The 24,042-nt window shown below is 39.5% G+C and overlaps 1 protein-coding gene across 2 annotated transcripts in view; it reads left to right on the top strand.

The window, feature by feature from the left end:
• LAMA3 (laminin subunit alpha 3) overlaps positions 1–24,042 on the top strand; it is a 319,129-nt gene that overhangs the window by 13,923 nt on the left and 281,164 nt on the right. For both annotated transcript variants that reach the window (XM_078153463.1, XM_020968691.2), the window contains exon 2: positions 11,727–11,879. In XM_078153463.1, coding sequence (XP_078009589.1) covers positions 11,727–11,879 — 153 coding nt within the window. The remainder of the gene's footprint in view (positions 1–11,726; positions 11,880–24,042) is intronic.

Genomic DNA, 24,042 nt, shown 5'->3' with positions numbered 1-24,042 from the left:
TACATATCCCTTGTATGCCTACTCACTCACCTCCTCCCCAGTCAACTGAAAGACTTTCCATCAGAGGGCAGGAACAGTCTCATAATACCTGTGCATGCTCTGATTCAGGGGAGGACCCCTCTATTACACCTCATCAGACACTTCGAGGAGGTGACTTACCACACCCTTTACCTGGTGTGTAGCAAGCAGGCTCCTGCCCTGAGGACTTCTTGACAGTCCATTCCCCCCACCCCACTCTGAAAAACAAGTCAACAATCCCCAAGTGAGCATAAAAGAAGAAAATTTGAAATTCAACACAGAAATAAAACTGAAAACAATATTTTTACAAATATTGTTTTCTAAAAGACTAACAAAATCAATAAACTACTGATTTATTTGATCAAAATTTGACTTTAAAAAAGAGAGGAAATTGGCAAGTGAAAGATCAACAAGGCAAATTCATGAATACATGAATAGAGAGGAAATAAAGAGAATTGACAAACTCTCCTATATATTATCACACATCAGTAAAACTGAGAATTTAAAGAAAATGGATGAGTATTTACCATACACAGACATATATGTGTATACATACATATGTTATTTATATATATATGCAAATATGTGTATGTGTGTGTTTGTGTATGTATATATATATCTCTCATATGGTAGGGTTTTTAGTGATATATACAAATAATTTTTTTTCCCTTTTAACCTAAAGTTGCTATTTCATTGGTATAGGGTACTCCTAGTAAGGAAACTCCTCTATCAATACAGATCAACAACTACTCTGCCACTTCTTGTCTTAGAGAGTTGCTTGGGGCACTGAGAAGTTAAGTGACTTGTATAGGGTAACACAGCTAGTTTGCGTCAGAGGCAGGGCTTAAACCCAACTCCTCCTGACTCTAAGACCTGCTTTCTGTCCACTGTGCCATGTTCACTCTCCTACTGGAATATTTTAAAAATACTCAAATTAACAAGTTAGGAAATAGAGATGACAAAAAATCCAATCTCACAAGAAGAAATTGAGTAAGCCACAGGTAAACTATCAAAAAGGAAAAAAAAACCACCCTAGATCAGATGGATTTACAAATGGATTCTATAAGATATTAAGATGGAAATTAATCTGAATATTATGTTAACTACTCTATTAATAGAGAAAGAAAACACTGTACCAAATTCCTTCTATGAAACAAATATGGCCAATAAGGGTCAAAACAAAGTGAGATAAAGCAGAGAAAGACAACTATTGAGCAAAATTAATTTATGGATGTTTATGCAAATGTTTACCAAAGAAACAATAGCATTTGGAGAAGGGAGAAGACAAACACTTGTTAGAAACTCCCAGTGAAGAAACTTTTACCAGCATAGATGAGCAACTATTCCATAACTTATATTTCCTGAGAGTCGCCTGGGGCACTGGCAGTTTAAGTGATTTTCCTAGAGTCACACAGCCAATATATGGCAGAAGGGGGAGAACTCAAGTTGTTTGCACTGTGTTCTGACAAGTCAGTTCTGACTCTGCACTATGCCATGCTACCTTTATATCACTGTGTCTAAAAAATTATTCCTTGTAAACAAATTTAATTTTTTTTTGCCATGAATGCAATTTCGTTCAACATTAGGAAAACAATTATCCTTTTAATCATATAAATAACAAAACCAAAAAAAAAATCCACAGTTATATCAATAGATCCAGAAAAGTCCTCTGACAAAATATAGCACTTGCTGATGTTAAAAATGAGTTTAAAAAACACAAGTACATTGGGGGCAGCTAGGTGGTGCAGTGGATAGATCACTGGCCCTAGATTCAGGAGAATCTGGGTTCAAATCCGGCCTCAGACACATAACACTAGCTGTGTGAACCTGGGCAAGTCACTTAACCTCATTGCCTAGGCCCCCCCCCAAAAAAAAAAACTCCCTAAGTATAAAAAATCCTCTCTTACAATGATCCATACTATTTATCTAAAATCAAAAGCTAGCAATCATTTCTTGTAATGGAGAAACTCTTCTTTCCTATTAAGTTCATTGGTTAATCAAGAATGCTTGAGTGTGCATACAAAGGACATATTATTCCTACTATTGTTGCTATCCATATTTTATAGATGATGATGCTGAGCCTCAAAGGGGGTAAATTATTTGCCCAGGAGCAGATAGTGAAGATAGTTGATGAAATTATACCATATTCAGCTCATGTGTCTAGTCTGCCTCTGTGCAAGATGCAGTAATACAAAATACAAAAAAAAGTGTCTCTGCAAAACACAAAGCCTTTCCAAAGAAAGGGTGCAGTGTTGAGATTGCATTAACCCTGGAATCTTCATCACCCTCTTAGAGCTTCAGATGATGAGGAGTGCTCATTTTAGCCCTTGCACATCTGAGACAAACCCCAGAAACTTTGCTAATCCTTATTTTGTTACGGGGAGGTAGGGAGGCACATAGTGATATGTAATGGGATATTTGAGGGATGATTTTTGTTAAATGTGAATGCACTCAGGAGTTCACTTCATGTCATCAGGACAATGGAACTTGGTCCAGACTGTGCACTTATTCTCTTAAGCCTGGGTCTCGTTCCCCACATCTGGCCTTGAGCAGGTGTTTGGCATATCACATAATCACCATTCCATGCCTTCTCTGCTTCAAACCAGGGCCAAATGTAAGATGGGGTTATTTGATGTAGCAATGCACAGAATAGAAGCACACAGGCTTAAATAATAAGGTGAAAGGAGAAGGTTATTTCAGTGTTATACTGCAGTGGCTTGTATGTATGGTAAGCCTTCAGTTTCTTAGGAAAAAATGCATAGTGGGGCTTTAGCCAGAAAGTATCACAAATGAGTGTTTTTTACTTTAGGTGAATGTCATTAAAATGATCATGTGTTCCAGCACCCTGTAAAAAGTTAGGTGACTCCATTTGCCACAAGGCAAATTCTGGATTATTCTTTAGGGCAATCTAGTCCTTCATTTATATAAGTTCTATCATTTCTCCCCTTTTAGCCCCCATTGCATTTGTACAACAATAGGCTAATAGCAATATTCAGAAAGTCCTAAGGATACAGAACATGCCCAGGGCATCTCTTCTTTTGCTATGGACATCTGTTGTTACTGAGTCATTTTTCAGTCGTGTTCAACTCTTTGTGACCCCATTTGCGGTTTTCTTGTCAGAGATACTGGAGTGGTTTGCCGTTTCCTTCTCCAGTTCATTTTACAGTTGAGGAAACTGAGGCAAATAGGATGAAGTTACTTGCCCAGGATCACACAGCTAGTAAGTGTCTGTGGCTGGATTTGAACTCACAAAGATGAGTCTGACTCTAAGCCCGATGCTCTATCCACTGCGCCATCTAGCTCCCACTCTGCATTGGTGGCCACCTGCTATTTCCTCTATTATTCTACTCCTGCCTCTTGCCTACAGCTGTCTTTCACTGCTGCAGGTGGGATGGGGTGAATTAATGCTGGCTACAACAAAATTCTTTTCCTCTCTTGCCTACATGCACAACCCATGCCCTGCAGATACCAGAGGAAGCTCATAATTGAGGGAGAGATGAGGACAAATTGCATCTTCTTGGGTAGTGGGGGCCATATTAGTTGGACCTTCATCCCATCTGTGGATCATTTTGGAAATGCATAAAGTCATCTGCCAGCCTGAACTGTCCATGGACTCTTTTCATGTCATTTGGCTCCCTGAGTTTTCTTTAAAAAAATTTAGTGACATTTGCAATTTATAAAACATTTCTTCAGTGCTCATTCTCTACTCTTGGCATCCCAGTAGGCTGCACACTCATTAGGCCTCTCTATGAAGGTCATCCTCAGCCACTCAGGGTTTTCACATAAATATAAATTCCCCTAACATCTCAGGAGAAGGTCACGAGAAGTGAAGCCTGAGTTTCTAACATTTCTGTTAGGCAACTAGGGGATGTTTCACTTCCAGATCTACTTTTAGATTTCTTTCAGGGCTGGCTTGTGGCCTTCTGGGCTCAGAACCTGACTGAATTTGGACTTTTGTTTTAAATATTTCTTCTGAGACATTGTGTCCAAGTGAGCAAATGTAAAAGGTAGGAGGAAAAAAATGTTTTTACTAAAAAAATTTTTTTTTGATCCTATCCACCCAAAATTTTTTAAAAAAGAAAAAAAATAATAAAGTCTGTGATTGTCCAAAGTTTCCATATAACAGTGTTTCTTGGAATTCATTTTTTTCCTTTTTATTTTATGAGAAATTGTTTGAGGCTCTTCAGTTTAGAGTAGTTTTTGGCATTGATTATATAATCTTCTGAAGGATTCATTTGGCTTGGGCAAAAAAAAACAAAACAAAACCACTTTGCTGTTGCCAAAACACACTTAAATCAGTTCAAGGAAAATCAGAGTTCCTGACTGCAGTTTTGATAAATTATTCTTATAGAACCTTTGCTTGAAAATTTTTCCTGTCTTCCTGGCACAGAGAGAAACTCTCTCTGTGTTGGCTAGTTTCTTATTATTAGGTCAAAGTTCAGTACAGGAGAATGATATACATGGAGAAAATAAAGAAAAGTGGTTGTGATGCAGGGTGTGTGTGTTTGGGGGTGGGAGTGGGGGGATGAGAGAGTATTTGCAGCTAGTATTGGGAGAGTGGTTGAAAGCCAGAGCAGTATCATAGGATCATGGGATTATAGATTCAGTGCTGGAAGGGACCTTAGAGATCCTTTAGTCAGTCCAACACTTCATTTTACAGATAAGGAAACTGAGGACCAGAAAGGTCAAAGGACTTACCAAAGGTCACAAGTACCAAGTAGCTGAGCCAGGAACCACTGAGACAAGGTCCTAGGTAGATATGATAGTTTAGAATTCAAAATTAAAGTGGTATCTTATGTCATATACCCTTAAGGATTATATGAAGGTCTCTTTGAAAGCTGATTTTCCACTTAGAGTCAATTTGTCCCATCTCCTGACCTTTTTTGTCTGGGTCCTTCCCACCCATAGAGCCTCTATTCCATCCTCCTCCTTCTTATCAACTCACATTTCTCCTCTTTTTCTCTCCTTCTTCCCTTCTTTCTCTCCCTTTTCCTCTCCCTCTCCCATTCTCTTTCTCCTCTCCCATTCTATCTCTCCATCTTCCTTTCTCTCCCATTCTCTTCCTCTCTCTCCCAATTTCTCTCTCCCTCTTCCTCATTCCCTCTCCCATTCTCTCTTTCCTCTTCCATCTCTCTCTCTCTCCCTCTCTGCCCTTCCCTCCCCCCCCAGCCAGTTCAAGAATCCCCTCAGGGTTGGGCAGTCCCTTTGCAATTCCTAATTTGAGCTAATGTTATTAAGGTTTAGCTAAGTATGTTGACTACTGGAGCAGAATGTCTGAGTGGTTCAAGGGCTGGGCTTAGAGTTAGGAATATATGAGCTCCCTATCCTGATGAAATCATAGATCTTGTGAGTATTTACCCTTTTATGCCTTTTTGCCTGGTTTGGCTTTGTATATGCTCGCCTTGCATCTCCTTTATTTCTCCTTCTTTCTTGTCATAGTCACATGCATATGATCTTTTCAAAGTTCCCCTCATCTAGAGTCTGCTTTCTGCATTGTCATGCCCCCCCCCACCTCCTTATACTAATTTGTATCTGTTATTATGGTCACTGTCTCCTTTTTATTATTTTTGGTCTCTAGTCGTGCCAAGGCAAATTTGGATGTGTCTGCAGTGTGTGTGTGTGTGTGTGTGTGTGTGTGTGTGTGTGGTGTGTGTGTGTGTGTGTGTGTGTGTGTTTGAGACCATAAAAAGTTAAATAACGTTGATTTAGAAAAAATGTCTTTTTCAAGAATCTTACATTCACTTAACACATATTCAAAAGTTTTAACTGTAATTTTTTTTGCAAACTGTTTCTTCTTTCACAACATGACTAATATGGAAATAGATTTTACATGATTGCACATATATAACCTATATCAAATAGCTTACCATCTTAGGTAGGAGAGAGGAAAAGAAGGGAGAGAGAAAATTTGGAACTCAAATCTTAAAAAAAAAGAATATGAAAGATTGTCTTTGCGTGTAATTGGAAAAAAATAAAGTGCTATTTAAAAAGTTTTGTTTTACTTTCATTACACAATTGGAGTCCCCATACTGGGAATATTCTACACTAACAAAATCACCAGGACTCATAAGTACTGTCCAAAAATAGTATATATAACTGTATTCAGGGACAATTACTATGAAGCAACAGTCAAACAAGAGAAAAGGGGTTGGAAACTCTCAGCTTCAGGCTCTAAAATAATGTTTTTACTTCTAAACTATTTTGAAATTGTTCAGGGAGAACTGTTTACCTGGCTAGCCATAGAAGCCTAGTATGAACTTGTATAGTTTTTTCTTATGTAGAATAAATATGACAAAAAGGAAACGCATATTTGCATAGTATAATATTCATTACTCATATTGATAGTGAATGTTTGAGACAGGTGGAGAAATATGTTAATATCTGAAAGACTGCCAACTTTGACATTTCTTGAATAGAAGTGTTTCCAGCTGGATGTAAATCCACGCACCTTTCAAATGTGAAGGACGTCTCCACCTTTGTTAAATAGAAATACAGTGATTAGCAGGAAAGAGCTAATAGAAAAAACAGCCAATGTTCAGGTGCCATTGGGTTGAATCAGGCACTCTATTACAACATCAGGGGGCAGCTACGTGGCTCCATAGATAGAGTACTGGAGCTGGGATCAGGAAGATCCAAATTCAAACCCAGGCTCAGATACTTATTAGCTGCATTACTCTGAGCAAGTCACTTAACTCCTATTTGCCTCACTTCCTCATCTGTAAAATGGGGAAACACTAGAGAAAGAAATGGCAAACCACTCCAATATCTTTGCCAAGAAGACCCCATGGACAAGTCCATGGGGTCAGGAAGAGTCGGACGTGACTGAATGACTGAACAGCAACAAAATAATAACATCAGTCTTATACCAAGCCATTGATAGCTCTTGGGGAATTTGAGAAATAGTTAATGGAAGTGTGTCCCTAATTTTTGTGTCTGAGGTAGATAAATGTCTAAAGACAGAATGAGAATCAAGTCCCACAAAAATGTATTATGAAATGGGCAAGAGCTACTGGTCACATTCTAGCTTAAAATCACTCCTTTGGACCACTAGACCTTTATGTAATCAGTCTTTGAAACTCAGAAGAGCCTGTAAGCTGTCAAAGAAGTGGAATTGGCTGCTGTGGGAGGTAGTAACTTCTGTCTCAATTAATAGCTCTGTGATCTTTAATCTTTCTACACCTCTGTTGCTCATCTAGGAAATGAGGGGGCTGGACAAGGTAGTGTCCTAAGGTCCCTTCCAGCACAGGTCTATGATCCTGTCATCCTTTTCAATGGAAGTCTTCAAGATGGGTATGGATAACTATTTGTTTGGGACAAGCTAGAGGAATTTCTATTTACGTAGGGGCAGCTAGGTAGATAGTGCACTGGGCTTGGAATTAGGAAGACTCATCTTCATGAGTTCAAATCCAGCCTCAGACATTTACTAGCTATTGTGACCCTAGGCAAGTCCCTGTTTGCCTCAGTTTCCTCATCTGTAAAATGAGCTGGAGAAGCAAATGTCAAACTCCAGTATCTTTAACAAGAAGACCCCGAATGGGATCATGAAGAGTTGGACATGACTGAAATAACTGAACAACAACCACAGGGGCAGCTAGGTGGTGCAGAGTAGATGGAGCACTGGGTCTGTAATCAGAAAGGCTTGAGTTCAGGGGGCAGCTAGGTGGTGCAGTGGGTAGAGCACCGGCTCTGAAGTCAGGAGTACCCAAGTTCAAATCTAGCCTCAGACCAAACACTTGATATTTACTAGCTGTGTGACCCTGGGCAAGTCACTTAACTCCAATTGCCCCCCCCCAAAAGACCTGAATTAAAATGTAGCCTCAGATACTTATCACCTGTGTGATTTGGGGCAAGTCACTTAACCTCAGTTTCCTCAACTGAAAAATGGGGGTCAAAATTACACCTATCTCTCACTGTTGTTGTGAGGCTCAAATGAGACAATATTTGTAAACAATATTTGTAGTATTTGTATGAGTGGCACATAGGAGGTGCTTTATGAATGCTATTATTATTATTTACTGGCTTGACTGGTTGGCCTCTGAGATTACTTTTAACTTTGAGTCTATGAAGTTGCTAGCAAGGTGAAAACCAGTACCAAAAGGGCTGTTCAACAGGAAATTTTCCACCCCAACAAATTGCTGGAGAGACCATAGACAAAAATGTTGATCATGTCATATTTGGTAATAATATCCCAAGAGAATAACGTTTTGGTACAGGAATGAGTGGATGAGAAAGCATTCATTAAGCCTTGCTATGTGCCCAGTGAGAAGGCTAAGCACTGAGGATAGACAGTGAGTGAGTGAGGCAGTGCCTGCCCCTAAGGAGCTTACATTCTGAAAAGGGAGAGAACAACATAGGGAAGTGATGGCCAGGGACAGGTCTGAGGGACTTTTGGTCTGAGATTAGATGGTTGATGAGATTCTTTCCAAATCTGAAATTCTAAGATTCAGAAAATCACAGGGATGATGATTGGAACAACATGGCATTCAATTGTCCCATTTTTTTGAGAGGTAATGGCAGCATTAGTTTTATTACAGCTCTCAGATTGAGATTTGGAAAACTGGAATTGGGCTGTGGGCTGGTAAGATGTGAGCCGCTGTAGACTGGATAATGACTGCAGTGAGGGAGCCCAGTCCTAGAGAATTATGAGTTCAGTGGCTTAGCACCTCCTGAGCATGGTCTCTGGAGATCTGGTTTGGAGGATGAGATAGCAACATGACAGAGGGAGACAAATGGCCAGGGGAAACAAGCATGGCCCCATGGAGTCAGATATGAATGAATGCCTTATATCTGAAATCTATCAGTCATGCCTGACTCTTCATGACCCCACAGAGGATTTTCTTGGCAGAGATCCTGGAGTGCTTTGCCATTTCCTTCTCCAGCTAACTTGACAGATGAGGAAACTGAGGCAAACAGGATTAAATGACTTGCCCAGAATCACACAGCCAGTGAGTATCTGAGGTCGCATTTGAGCTCAGGTCTTCATGACTCCAGGCCCAGTGCTGTATCCACTGAGGAATAGCCGTGTCTTAAAGCCCAATTCAGATGCTACTAAAGAGTTAAACAAAGACTCATGTTTGGCTTTGAAGAAGAGTAACAGTTTGTACTTAGTTGAAAAGTTCTATTTAGTTAAGCAACAGAAGCAAAGAATTGGGCTCTAATCAAAGCCAGAATCAATGTAATAAGACAAACTATTGTCACATATTAAAACATTTCTGTGCCCCCAAGTATAATAGTAATTTCTTAGAACTCTGCATGTCTTTCAAAATTTATATAGACATGGCAAAAAAACATTACATAAGACTGAAGTGCTCAAAGGTAACCTGAATCCTTTAAGCATTTTTTGCTGATTTCTCATCCATGTCACGCCCACTCTTTTAGATCCTTTACTTTTTTTCCTCTACACTCTTTTCTTTTGTTACCTCAGTGGACATTTTTATTCAGATGACTTTCAAAATTAGATATACATCCTTGTCTCTCTCCCAAATTCCAGTTTCCCATCACCAGCTCTCCAGGGGCCATTTATTAACTAGATGTTCTGTAAGCACATATCCAAAGCAGAACTCAATGTCTTTCTTTGACACACCTTTCTCCCCAACCTCTACCTCCCTCTGATTGGAGTGGGTGGTGGTTGAACATTGGACACCCCCTAGTCCTGTACCAGTTAAGGAGGGCAAGCAGAGAATTCATCTCCTCATTTCTCTCCCATATACTTTCCTGGACTTCATGATCTCCAAAAACTCATTCTGCAAGATGAAAGCAAATCTGAAATTCATATCTCCTCAGATTATTTTTGCTCCCAGCTGCAGGAGTTCATCACGCTCACATCCTAGGTCCTCCCCCACCCTCTTCAGCTGCTTTTTATGGGTCTCTCCTCCAACCCTCACTAGATTGTGAGCTCCTTGAGGGCAGGGACTGTCATGCCTTTCTTTATATCTCTAGCACTTATCAGTGCCTGAAACATTTGTTGTTGTTGTTCAGTCATTTTCAGTCATGTTTGACTCTTTGTGACCCCTTTGGAGTTTTCTTGGCAAAGTTTCTGGAATGGTTTGCCATTTCCTTTTCCAGCTTATTTTACAGATGAGGAAACTGAGGCAAACAGGGCTAAGTGACTTGCCCAGGTCACACAACTAATAAGTGTCTGAAGCCAGATTTGGACTCGGGAAGATGAGCCCTCCTGACTCTAGGCCTGGCACTCCATTTACTGTGCTGCCTAGCTGCCCTGTGCCTGAAACATAGTAGGTACTTAATAAGTGTTTGTTGACTGACTCCGATTTCCCTATTATTATCTGCAGGACCACCATTTTTCAGTCACCCAGATTTACTACCTCAATGTCATCCTTAGCTTCTCACTGTCACTCACCCCACAATCCAATTAGGTGCTCCATCACATCATTTCTGTCTCTACGCCATCTCTCACATGTGTCCCCTTTTTCTCTACTCACTATATTTCAGGCCCTCATCCCCTCTCACCTAGAATACTGCAGTAGGCTCCTATTGGATCTCTCTGCCTCAAGCCTCTCCTCTTTCCAATCTCTCTTCCATATAGCTGCCAAAGTGATTTTCCTGAAGTGCACATCTGATCATGTCACCCTACCCTGCTTGGTAAACTGCACCGGCTCTCTATCCCCTCTGGTATCAAGAGTGTAAACTCCACTGTTTGACATTTGAAGGTCTTCACAACCTCTCCCCTTCCTACCCTTCTAGCCTTCTAGTAGAACATTGCTCTTCTCCTTGCATTATGCAATCTGGCTTATGTGTTGTTCTTCATTTCTCTTCATGCCTTTGGATTGGCTGTCCCCATCCCTCCTTACTTCTACCTCTTAGAATCTCCAGTTTCCTTTACAATTTAGCTCAAGCACCATCTTCTGTGTAAAGGGGAAGCCTTTCCAGATCCCCTTCTCCCACCTGCTAGCTGGTAAACTTGCACCTTTCAAATGACTTTATATTCATTTTACATATTTTGTGTATAAACTTGTATGTGTGCATTTTATCTTCCCCATTAGAATGTAAGCTTCCTGAAGGCAGGCAATATTTCACTTTGGGTTCTGTGTCCCCAGTGGCTAGGAAAGTGCCTGTCACATAATAACCACTTGTTGATTGCTTAACTGAAAGTGATATTTCATAAACTTCAATGAAGTGTAAATAATCAGTGTGGTGACATGAGCACTGGACTTGCATTCAAGACCCTTGAGTTTGAGCTCCAGCTCTGACTTTATTTCTCTATTTCTTCATCTGTAAAGTGAGTACTGGGGCAACTAGGTGACATAGTGGTTAGAACACTTGGCCTGGAGTCAGGATGACTCATCTTCCTGAGTTCAAATCTGGCCCCAGACACTTAATGGCTGTGTGATCCTGGGCAAGTCACTTAACCCTGTCTGCCTTAGTTTCCTCACCTGTAAGATGAGCTGGAGAAGGAAATGGCAAATCACTCCAGCATCTTTGCCAAGAAAACTCCAAATGGGGTCATGAAGAGTTGGATATGACTGAAAAACAACAGAACAACAACAAAAATGAGTATTAGACTTGATAATATTAAAGTTCTTTTCCAGCTCTAGTCATCTATAATCTTGCTTTTTCAGTGTATATTATGATATGTCATATAATGCTAAGCCCTAGAAAGCTCTCTGCTTTCCATTTTTTTCCTTACTGCTTCTGTTACTATGCAAAAAGTAAAGTTAAAAAATAAAACTTTGTGTTTTTTTTTTCAGGGCCAGTATTGTGACTACTGTAACTCTGGGGATCCCAATAAAGCTCACCCAATAACCAATGCGATTGATGGGACTGAACGTTGGTGGCAAAGCCCTCCTCTGTCTTTGGGCCTACAGTACAACAAAGTCAATGTTACCTTAGATCTGGGACAGGTGAGTTACTTATTCACTTGACATAACCAAAAATCGAATCATTGATTTTATGGCTAGTATTGTTGACACTTTACTTTTTTTTTTAATAACTTTTCACTATTTATTTTTTTAAAAATGATTGTAATTTTTGGTTATTCTGAACTTGACAAAACACCAACAAACATGAACACTTCTATTAACAAAGAACATAATAATGATTAGCATTTATAAGTCATTTTAAGATTAGTAAAGTACTTTACAAATATTATCTCATATTATCTGCATAACAACCCAAAGGGTGATGCTATTATTGTGTCCATTTTACAGATGAGGAAACGGATAATTAACTTGCTCAGGGTCACACAGATACTAAATTTTTGAGACAAGATTTAAATTCATGTCTTCTAGACGCGCATCTTAGCCACCACTATACCACCTAGCTGTTTCCTGATGCTTAAATAGCATTACATATGAACTGAACCATGACTCTTCATTACTAACAGTTTCCCATTTTTGAAAAGTACAAAGCTCTGTGTCTCCTTCTGAATTTCTATCTGCTTTTTTCAGTTAAAAAAATTTCAATGATTCCTTTTTCTTTCTTTTCTACTTTTTTTGGGTATCATTGTTACTACTTGCCTTCTTTCTACCCAATTCTCCTTCCATTAGAAATAATTCCACCCCCCCAATAAAAGCCTTGTAACAAACATAATTAAGCAAAACAAATGCAGACATTGTCTATGTTTGAAAAGCTAGTCTAATTCTGTACCACAAGTCTACAAATCCATCACCTCTCTATCAGGAGGTAGAGAGTATTCTTTTTTAAAGATATTATAATAAAAATTTTTATTCTGAATTATATAAACACAAAAGAGAGAACATCTTTATATATGAAGAATAGAAGAAAATTGTATGTAAAACTGGAAATTGCTGCTATGTACTGTTTGGTTTTTTTTTTAAAGTTCATAATAAATTCAACATGTTATTTCAAAGCTTCCCTCTTTGTGTTTCCCTTTGAACTTCCTTCCCTTTTATGCATTTCTTCAGATGATTCAATGACTCTGTTTTTGGTAGGGAATATTCTTGATCATTATCATCGCTATTCATTTCACCATTCTTTACTAAATCTGACTAGTTATAAACTATACTCTTTAATTGGTAAAGGTATTTTTTTGTTATTGAGGTCTGCAATAAACATTCTTTTCCTTGAGAACACTGGCCTTATGGACCCTGGCCTTGACTGACACCAGTGAGGAATAGCCTTGTGTCCTACATTCAAAAACACTCCCAAATCATCTCATGAAACTTAGTCTCACAATTTGCCCTGTCCCCCAAATCTGGGAGTTCCAACGGATCAGATTTCTGATTTTGACATGGTTCTCTCAGTTCCGTGATCCTTGTTCAAGCTGAAACTAATCTCCTTGTTGGCTAGTCTAGTGAAAATTATACCATGAATTAATGGAGTATCCCACAAAAGAAAAATTAAATGAGGTGAATCTGAAAGGGAGGGCTGCTCTACACACTGAATGTCTTTAAAGCTCTTTTGCCTGTCATAAAGTCTTATAGGGTTTCTTGTAAACTTCCTGTTGGTTTAAATTAATGTGGTCCATTGGCTGTACTGAATACCAGCTAATTGAATTTGTATTTTGGGGAAAATTTTGGTAGCTCCTTGGTGGTCTGAGAGGCTTTCTTTACTCTTTCTAACAACAATTAGTTTATCTATCTCATCAGCTAATGGTTCAACTAACCTGGGAGATTGGATTTGTGTTCTGTTTATTTAACCAAGGGCTACTATATTCACTAGGGTTTAGTAACCTATTCAAAATGCCATTTATTGAACTTGGCATAAGATCAGATGGATTTGTGTTTATGCTTTTGCCCTGAAAGCTAATTGTTCTGTTTTGTTTTAATACTCCTTTGATGTGTTGGAAACTTCTAATTAGGAAAATTAAACAGCAATGTGCCAGCGTAGGAATAATCCACTAATTTGCTTACTATTGGGACATTAAGCATGACACACATATTTATGGAGACTGCCTGTTCATTGGCTTTGAATGATTCAAGGGAGATGGTTGTCTCCAATTTGTGCCTAGTAAAACTAAGTTCAGACATCTACCTTTAGTAAGTTTTAATGAAAAAAAAATGATGCTTTAAGAAATACTGGATTGAGTCTGGTTAGAGTAGACGTCCTTAGCTTGGGGTTCATTGATACAGGGGGTCTGTGGATAGCTTTCAGGGGGTCTATGAATTTGGAAGGGAAAAATTGTATATTTATTTCAATGGAATTGGTTTCCTTTGTAATGCTATGCATTTTACTGTATGTATTTAAAATATTTTGAGAAGGGATTCATAGGATTCACCAGATGGTCAAAGTGGTCTATGACGTAAATGGAAGTGGGAGGGAAGGGAAGGGAATAATCATTTATATAGTGCCTACTATGTGCCACGCACTATGCTAAGTGATTTAAAAAATAAATGATATCTCATCTGATTATTGTTATAATAGCCCTGCAATGTAGGTGTTATTATTATCCCCAATTTTATAGTTGAAGAAACTGAGGCAGAGTTAAGTGACTTGCCCAGGGTCACACAGCTAGTAAGTGTTTGAGGTCAGATTTCAATCCATGTCTACCTGACTCCAGGCCCAGCGCTCTATCTACTATACCACCAGTTGCTTCAGTTAAGAATCCTTATTAAAAAACAAAACCAAAAAAGCTAGATTACTGGGTTAGGGCTTTGGAGAAGGGGCCCACCTGGGTCGGATGGACAAAGGTGATTGCTATTGGCCAAGGCATTGTTATATACAGTGAAGGAGAGAGGGGGAAAGGCAAAAGGTAGGGAGAGGAGGAGTGAGAAGGGGAGGATGAAGGAGGGAGAGGTGGGGGATGGGAGGAAGAGAGGAAAGAAGAGAAGAAGGGGATAGAAAGGGAGAGGGAGAAGAAGAAGGATAGGAGAGAGAGAAGGAAGGAGAGAAGAAGAGGAGAGGGAAAAAAGAGGAGGAGAATAGAAAGGGAAAGGAATGAGAAAGAAGGGAAGGGAGAGAAGAGAGGGAGTGAAGAGGATAGACAGAAGAGGAAGAAGGAAGGAGAGGGAGAGAAGCAGAGACCCAAGTAAAGAAACAGAGGCAGTCAAGAGGGAGGCACTGTGATGGAGTGTGTGTGTAGGAGAAGAGGTAAGATAAGAAAAGGAGAAAAAAAAGAATCCTCATTTAAGAGCATCTGTGGTGTGTGATTTGGTGGATTCAGATACATTCCCTGAGTTCAAATCTGGCCTCAAATACTTATTAGTGGGCAAGTCGTTTAACCCCAATTGTCTCTCCCACACAAAAAAAAGAGTAGAAGTTACTGAGTAATTGTGGTAGAGGGAGATTCTGGAAGTGGCAATGGGAAGCAGGGAGTATTTCACCCCCTCCCCTGTCACCTCACTCCACCCTATGACCAGTAAACCAGGGGATGTGAGTGAAAATACAACCAGTACTGAAAAAGGTAGTGAGTACAGGAGTATCATTAGGAGACCTCAGTTTGAGCCCCAGAATGGAAGGAGTAGGAAAGGAAAAGCTTTAAAATGAAAGTACGTTTATTACTCATAGAGCAGGCATCAAAGATTAAATCTTCTGTTTAGCTTTTAAAGCTCTTCACACTTTGGCCTCTTCCCACCTTTCCAGTCTTCTTAAACTTTATTCCCCTTTATGTGACACTGGCCTACTTGTTCATTCTTCACATAGAACCCTCCATCTTCTAAACTTTGTTCCTTTTTGATATCTGTCCCATGCCTGGAATGCTCTCCCTTCTTGTCTCCATTAGTTCTGCAAGAATCTCTTCCTGGTTCCTTCCCCCTATTGCTGATGACTTCTCTCTGAAATTAATTCCCATTTACACTAATACATACTTGCTGATGGACTGATTGGTAATATATGTAGGCTTTGTGAACCTTAAAGAGCTATTTAAATGTTAGCTGTTATTATTATTATTAAATAAGAGACTCATACTTATGAACAGAGCCAACTCTTGGCAGAATGGTGGGTAGGAGAATTTAGGTTTGAGCTCTCTTATCTCCCTTTTCTATGCCCTTTATCCATTTTCAGCCCTTCCTCCCCTTCTTGATATCCAATGCTCTCATACTGCCCCATGTTGACTCTTAATAAGAGAAAATGAACTGATGAACTCTAGTAGAATGTAAGCTTCTTGAATACAGGGATTGCCTTTGTGTTTCTAAAACTAAGGGTAATGCCATGAACATAATAGATGTTTAATTAATGCTTCTTGGATTTGATTAGATTAGATATGTAGAATGGGAGACTTTGAATAGCTGATCTCTCTAAGACATTTTTCAGTTGTAGAGCTCTGAGCCTAATTCATAAGTTTATTGTGAAGAAAGTACATTTTAAGCCTGAAAGGAGTATTTCAGTGTGAGTTTGTTATGGCCACTTCTAGGCCTTTAGGCAGAATTTATTACTTAACAGTTCCAGGGGTGGGGAATCTTCAGCCTTCATCACTGAGTTTGGAGTCATTCAAAGGACTGCACTTGAGAACCTAGAGGGATCCACGTGGCCTTAAGACTGCAGGTTCCCTAGCCCTGGAAAGGAATGGTTCCCTAATGGCAGAAATTCGGACATCTATAGAGAAGATGTTTAGGGATGAGAGAGATCTACTGGACAGAGCACTGGATTTGGAGACAGAGCGCCTTATTCAAAATCTATCTCTTTTATTTAAACTTGTGTGACCTTGGACAAATCGCTTGACCTCTCTTGGCCTCAATTTCCTCATCTGTGAAAGGAGATTGTGGGACTTGGTAGCTTCTAGGACACGTTCCAGCCCTAAATCTATGATCCTATGACCTTTCAGATGCCTCTTGAAACCACATCTACCTGTGCACCTTGCCAGCCCGGCTCATTAATACTTTGTAGCAACACAATCAAAAACATTTCTTGGGAATGGACGCTGAATTTTAAAAATAAAGAGAAATGGCACAGTTTATCCCTTACGGAGTCTTTAAAAATAATTTTTTTGCCTCTTCCCCAGTGAAATTTGACAAGTTTTAGACATATTTGGCTTCAAACCATGGCAGGCGTGGCATTAATAACATTAGTGGGAGGCTTGTAACTGGAAAGGCCAAATTCCATGAATTTACCATAGAGGCTCTGAAAACTTTTGGGCTAAATATAACATCTCAAGGGATACCATGGCATTCCCCTGTCTGCAACAAGGGCTAGCCTACAGTATCACTCTGTTCCAGGGCACTTTCCCGTTAGACTGCAGAGCCTTTTTCTTTATGAGGGTTATGAACTAGTGCTAGAGTCTTCCTCTCAGACCTACATCCCTACTTTTACCCCTTTCTTCAGTATGTTACTTTGCACATGGTTCATATGTTTATGGCACATACAAACTTACTTTATTTATTGCCTTCTTTCCCTTCTCCCTCTTTTTATCCTATTTGCTTTTAATTCCTTTAGGTACTTAGATATTCGTGACACCTTGGAACCTTTCCCCTTTGTCCTCTCACCTTCTTTCAACTCTCCTCCTCAACATGCATGCCCCACCCACATCCCTCAGCCAACCAACGCTTTCATCTTCCCACATCACACTCTCCTCTGGCAGCCATTCATTTCCTATACCCTTTCTTGCGGCTGTTCCAAACAAACTGGATCACATTTCAGTCCTTCCCTCAGCAGTTTCCCTTCTGCCTATAAGGGATATCCTAAACCACATCCTTGGTCTCTTCTGTAAAAGCCTTTCTGTTGAATGCTGTGTCTTGTCTTAGAAGACATTATCTTATCTCTTTTCTTCAGTCTCTGGTCCTGTTTTAATTTTGCATACCTAAATCACTCTACTTAAATATTTTATTAATATTAAAAAATTCTATGTTGTTTGTGTCTTTGGTTCCTAAAAAAATTCCACAGCAGCTAAGATGTACGGAGATTTTCCTGTTCATAGTCCCTAAATTTAACTCTTGAAGGGAATAAAAGAAAATGCTGAGAATATGACTTAATGTTCAAATGTTGAATTGTTTCAGTCATGTCCTACTCTTTGTGACCACATTTAGAATTTTATTGGCAAAGATACTGGAGTGGTGTGCCATATCCTTTTCCAGCTCATTTTACAGATAAGGAAACTGAGGCAAGTAGGGTTAAGTGACTTGCCCAGGGTCACACAGCTAGTAAATGTCTGAAGCCAGATTTGAACTCATGAAAATGAGTCTTCCTGATTCCAAGCCTGGTGTTCTATCCACTGCTCCATCTAGCTGCCCATATGACTTAATAAAGACATTCAAATGTCACTTATGTTTGTATAGAAACATATGTACATGGTTGTATGTGTTTGTATATGTGGAGAAAGAGAGAGAGAGAGATAGAGAGAGAGAAGGAAGAGGCAAGGATTAGAAACAAGAATAATAGAAGTCCCTCTACCTAATTTGTGATGAAACTGAAGCATTAAGGAAATGTTAGCTTTAATAATAAATATACATATATATATATACATATATATATATATACATATATATATATATACACATACACACATAGGGAGAGAGAGAGAAGGAGAGAGAGAGAGAGAGAGAGAGAGAGAGAGAGAGAGAGAGAGAGAGAGAAAGATAAAGACAAAGAGAGACAGAGAGAAAGAGGTGAGGATTGGAAACAAGGATGATAGGAAGCCCCTTTCCCTCTCTACATTTCTTTTGAAGTTATACCAAGAAAAAACGCGATGAAATTTAAGCATGATAGAATTAGGTTAATAGTAATAATTATGATAATAATAACAACTGACATTTATATACTACTTGAAGGTATATGAAGTGTATTGTGTATAGTATCTCATTTGATCCTCACAATAACCCTGTGAGGTAAATGTTACAAGTGTTTTTATACCTATTTTACAGATTAAAAAAAACTGAGCAATCTGCCAATGGTCATAGAACAAGGAAATGTCAGAAGAAGGACATGAACTCATGTCTCCTCTGGCTCCTAGTTCATTACTACTCTACTATATCACTTTATCATAAGGAAGGAGATTCTGGCAGAGGATATTAAGTAATTACTTAGGGAAATTCTGGAAATTTCTTGAAATGTTTAAAACAGAATACATAGAAGCATCTCTGTTTAAGCACTCTCTTATCAAAATCTTGCCTGAAGGCAGAAAGATGGATTTTATGACTTTTGGAATATCTTCATGCAGTCTGATTCTCTGAGTTGTTCAAGAAAAAGGGGACAAATATTTGTCAAATGAGATGATACTTATATGTGGAAAACAATTTGTGGGAGGCAGCATTGGGTAGATTTCCCAAGAGTTTGGAAGACACACACACACACACACACACACACACACACACAGAAGAGATGGAGGGAGGGAGACACACACACACCGAGAGAGAGAGAGAGAGAGAGAGAGAGAGAGAGAGAGAGAGAGAGAGAGAGAGAGAGAGCCTTCCCCTTCAGTGTCGGGGTCAGGTCCCCCAGAATGAACTGAGACCATGTTACGACAGAGCAGAGCCCCCTGGTAGGCTTGATCATGAGTCACAATGAGAACCCATGTACCACCCTATATCTAGCTGGTCTAAACCACCAGACCATGCTTCAGACTGTCCACTATCTTCTTGCCATTTGCTGCTGCTATAGTAGGTACATTTCCTCCCTCCATGCCATTCCTCTCCCTTGGCCCCCTGCCACACACATACGCCTTCCTTCACCTTTTAGCCTAAAAGCTGCAATCAGATCAATGCTACCTTGCTCCACCCCTCATTTCTATGACTGTCTTGACCAAAACACCCTTCCTTGGCATCACTTCCCCATTTGTGCTATCTATCTTCCTTTATTAAAATGTAAGCTTCTCAAGTTTACAAACTGTATTACTTTTGTATTGCTTTATCCCCGGAGCTTAACACAGAGAAAGATCTTAATAAATGTTTTTCATTAATGCATTCATTCATTCTTGGCTAGGCCAACAGATTACAAACTCTGGTAGGTTCTAACAACCTGGAAAGGCCTCTTGAGTATGGGCCAAACAGCAGAGTTTTTGCTTGGCATCTGAGGATAGGCTTCCCTAACCTTGGGGAGGCTCATCACTTGGAGGTGGGCCACCAAGTGATGAGGGAGATCGGAAGGGAATAAGCATTTATGGAGTGCCTACTGTGTGCCAGGCACTGTGCCAAATTCTTTTTACAAATATTGTATCACTGGATCCTCACCCAACCCCAGAAAGTAGATACTATTATTATCCCCATTTCACGTTTGAGGAAATTGAGGCAAACAGAAGTTAAATGACATGCCCAGTCACACAGCTAGTAAGTGTCTGAGGCTGCATTTGAACTCAGGTCTTCCTGACTCCAGACCCAGCACTGTATCCACTGTGCCACCAGCTATCACTCTGATGAATTTTTTAACCATAATAATTCATGAAGATAATCAACTATAATGTGAGGGGTTATAATTTGTGCTGATAAAGAGAGTATCCATTCCAGTGAAATAATATGTTCTTGAGGCAGGTATATTTATTTAGGAAATCTTTTTGGTCCAAGTGCTGATAGACGTACCTTTACATTTATGGAGGAAGAGTGAGCTGTGCTGAGCAAATAAAGTGGTCTGGTACCAGGCATGGAACAAATCCAGCTTTTCACCCCTCCCCAACCCCCCAATTTGGGCTTTTCCCCTGTGTGGACAAATTATTTAAAAACTATGAATTTTTGCAGTATGATTTGTCTTGTTGATAAGCCATAGAGTTCCAAATTTATTGTTATTTATTCATTATCTGCTGTACTCTGGTCCAATTCCTATTGCAAGCATGTGTCCTGCAGCAAAGGTCAATTACCCAACCTATTGGCAAATTTCTGAGGCTGTAGTCTGAGGAGGTTCTTTTTTTGCATAGAAGATGAGCACTTGTTGGGAAAAGAAGAGCTGTAGCGGAGGAGTTTGAAGGGAAAACTCACATAGCAGAGCAATGAAAGTAATGAGGTCAGATAAGGGGAGATGGGAAGTAATTGTTTTATAGACTTGACAGACTTTTAGCATCTCTTCTCATCTGGTCTATTCCTAGGACTTTGATTAAAAAACCCTAACTGAATAGTATAATAAAGCTCCTTTCTCTTTTGAAAATGTCACATATTATAAGAAGAATTCTGGATATCAGCTAAGACTACATCTGCCACATTCCATTTAACTTCTTATTAAGAAATGCCCCTGAAATAGCAGTGGCCGATGCCAGTAGCTTCATTAGGAGCTGAGAGACACATTGAAGACAAACTAGATACCTTGAAGGAAGACAGTGAATGAACATTTTTAAGCTTTACAATGATAATAATAATAATAACAATAATAATAACCTGCCTGCTAAGGTTATCATGAAAATAAAATGAGATAATATTTGTAAAATGCTTTGTGAACCCTAAAATGTAAATTCTAGTTATTCTTCTGATTCCTCTTGAGGTATAGGTTGGCCTAGGTGACTTTTGAGGGCCTTTCCAACTCTGAGCTTTAGATGGACATTTTTGCCCTCTCTGCTAATTAGCACCTGGGCATTCATTATATTTTAAATAATGTGGGTTGACTCCAAAGACAGCAAATATGTAAAAAGTATTTTGACCCGCGGAATCGTTTTTCATGCTGTAGACAACGGCAAATTTCCCAAGTCGGATTTAGTGCTCTTCCCCCTCATCTACTTTTTCTGTATGCGAAACCTCATCTGATTTCTGAGCAAAAGACAAGTTATTGAGAGTAATCTGATCCCTAGTGCATTTTGTAATTCATATTAACTTTTTAAGCTAGGCCTTTCCCCTTTCGTTTTAGTTTTAACCATAAGATTTTAATTCTAGTCTCCAATGACTAGACCCCATTATCTGCATCAGTGATCAAGTGTTGTTTGGTGTGGTTCCTTAATTTTGCTGGGCAGTTCCACAGCTCCAGAGTTAGCATCTGGTCTTTACTGAAGTGTTTAAATTCTGCAGATCATCTTGTTGCATACATCTGGGGAAGGGAAAAGAGGAAGGAAATAAACATTTATTAAACACCTACTACTTCCTAGACATTGCATTAAGCACTTTACAAATATTATCTCATTTGAACCTCACAACAACCCTGTGAGGTAGGTGTTATTATCATTTCCTTTTTACAGATGAGGAAATGGTGCGAACTGAGGTTTAGTGACTTGCCCAGGATTTTACAGCTATTAAGTATCTGAGGCTGGATTTGAACTCAGGTCTTCCCAAGTCCAGGCCTGGCACTCTATCCACTGTGCCACCTAACTGCCTGAATGAAATTGATGAAACCAGCTGAACCAGTGTGAACATTTACCTAGATTTGGTACCTACTGGCAAATGAATTTTCCCATGCTGTAGGTACAATCAGTATTTTAAAACACAGATTACTTGGAACTTGGAACATAGCTCAGAAGACCTCTGATTTTGTCAGTGTATGCTCCCTTCACCGATGCATGTTGTAGCTGATCCATGCTTTAAATAGGGGGTTTCAAATTCAAACATTTCTTCACCTGGTTGCCAGCTTCTGATGATGGATGTCACTGAGATAAGGCAGTTTGGTTCTTAGATGACAAGGGCAAAATCCATTACTGGACACATATTTGAAATCTTTCCAGCTTGGAAAGTAGAATCTGCTGGAACCTGAGCTCTTCTTGTGCAGTGTTCAAGAAGCGAGGGTGCCTTGAAGCCACACAAAGGAATAAACGCTTCAGCTAGCACTTTTATAGTGCTTTTAAGGTTGACAAAATGTTTTACGTTTGTTAACTCATTTGATCCTCAACCTTGATCCAACAACCTTGTAAAGTAGATATTATTAATATCCCCATTTTACAAATCAGGAAAACTGAGGCAGACAAAATTGAAGCAACTTGCCCAGTTTGACACAGCTAGTAAGGTTCTGAGGAAGTATTTCAATCCATGTTTTCTTGACTCCCAAGTCTAGTGCTTTATCCACCAAACCACCTAGCTTTAATCAGAGAACTTAGAACAGCTATGGAAAAGAGAATTAGATATCTGACCATTCATATATTATTTCTGAATGAAATAGATGTTTATTTCTATTGTGCCCTTGGAGTATAAACTCTGGTAGGTCTTATCTGCCTGACCCAATGATGGATTTTTTTCCCCTTTTTTGTCTGAGGACCAGCCTGGCTCATTTCATAGGAGTTTACTCCAGGATCATAGGTATGGAGCAGGAAGAGTTAGAGGTCCTCATTTTACAAATGAGGAAACAGAGGCCCAGAGAGGTTAAACCCAGGTTCCATGTTTCCCATTCTTTCCACCATGCCATGTTTCCTCCCTGTTATCATTATCAGAAGGCTGGCAACTAAGTGATGAAATTTTGGACTGCAACAGCTCATGAAATTATCTACTGAGTAATGGAGAAGGTGCAATGTGCTTAGGAATACTCACCGATGACATGACATCCTATTTTTGAAGGATGAAGTATATTTCATTATGTGTAATTTACCATGTCAGGCAAAAGATCAATGAGATATGGTATCTGTCCTTAAGGAATTTACAAACTAAGCAATAGCTTCAGTGGGATAAGACGTGCCCCTGTAAATATAATGCACTTGAAATATACTAAGCGTAAAAGAAGAGCACAACATTCTCAGGAATCAGAAGGAAAGTTGGCTTCCAGCTGGGAGCCATTGAGAAGGAATTTATAAAGAAGGTGACATTCACATAGGGCATTGAATGACAAGTAGGATGTTCATGTATATATAGATAAAGGTAGAAGCATTCCAAATGTAGGGGACAGCATGAGGAAACATATGTGTGTAATAGGTGACACTGGATAGAGCACCGGGCCTAGTCAGGAAGACCTGAGTCAAATCTAGCCTTAGACACTTGCTAGCTGTGTGACCCTGAGCAAGTCACTTCACCCCATTTGCCTCAGTTTTCCTCATCTGTAAAATGAGCTAGAGAAGGATATGGCAAGCCTCTGCAGTATCTTTGCCAAGAAAACCCCAAATGGGGTCGCCAAGTGTTAGATATGACTGAAAAATGACTGAATAACAACAATTAAATAGTCCAGATTGGCTATCGTAGGCTGCCTGAGGGGTAGCTGGAGCTAGAGAGATGGTTTGAAGTCACATTGTACAGAGTCTTTAATACCACGCTAAGAAGAATGCTGTGGGGAATCACTGGAATATTTGTAAGTGGTGGAAATGATGTGACCTATTCCTTGGAAAGCTTAATCTGGCAACACTGTGTAAAA

Source organism: Phascolarctos cinereus, unplaced genomic scaffold, assembly GCF_003287225.1.
Source record: "Phascolarctos cinereus isolate Bilbo 61053 unplaced genomic scaffold, phaCin_HiC Scaffold_4;HRSCAF=312, whole genome shotgun sequence".
In the NCBI taxonomy this organism is placed as follows: Eukaryota; Metazoa; Chordata; class Mammalia; order Diprotodontia; family Phascolarctidae; genus Phascolarctos; species Phascolarctos cinereus.
Note: the sequence above shows the minus strand (reverse complement) of the source record. Positions and strands in the feature narration are given on the sequence as shown.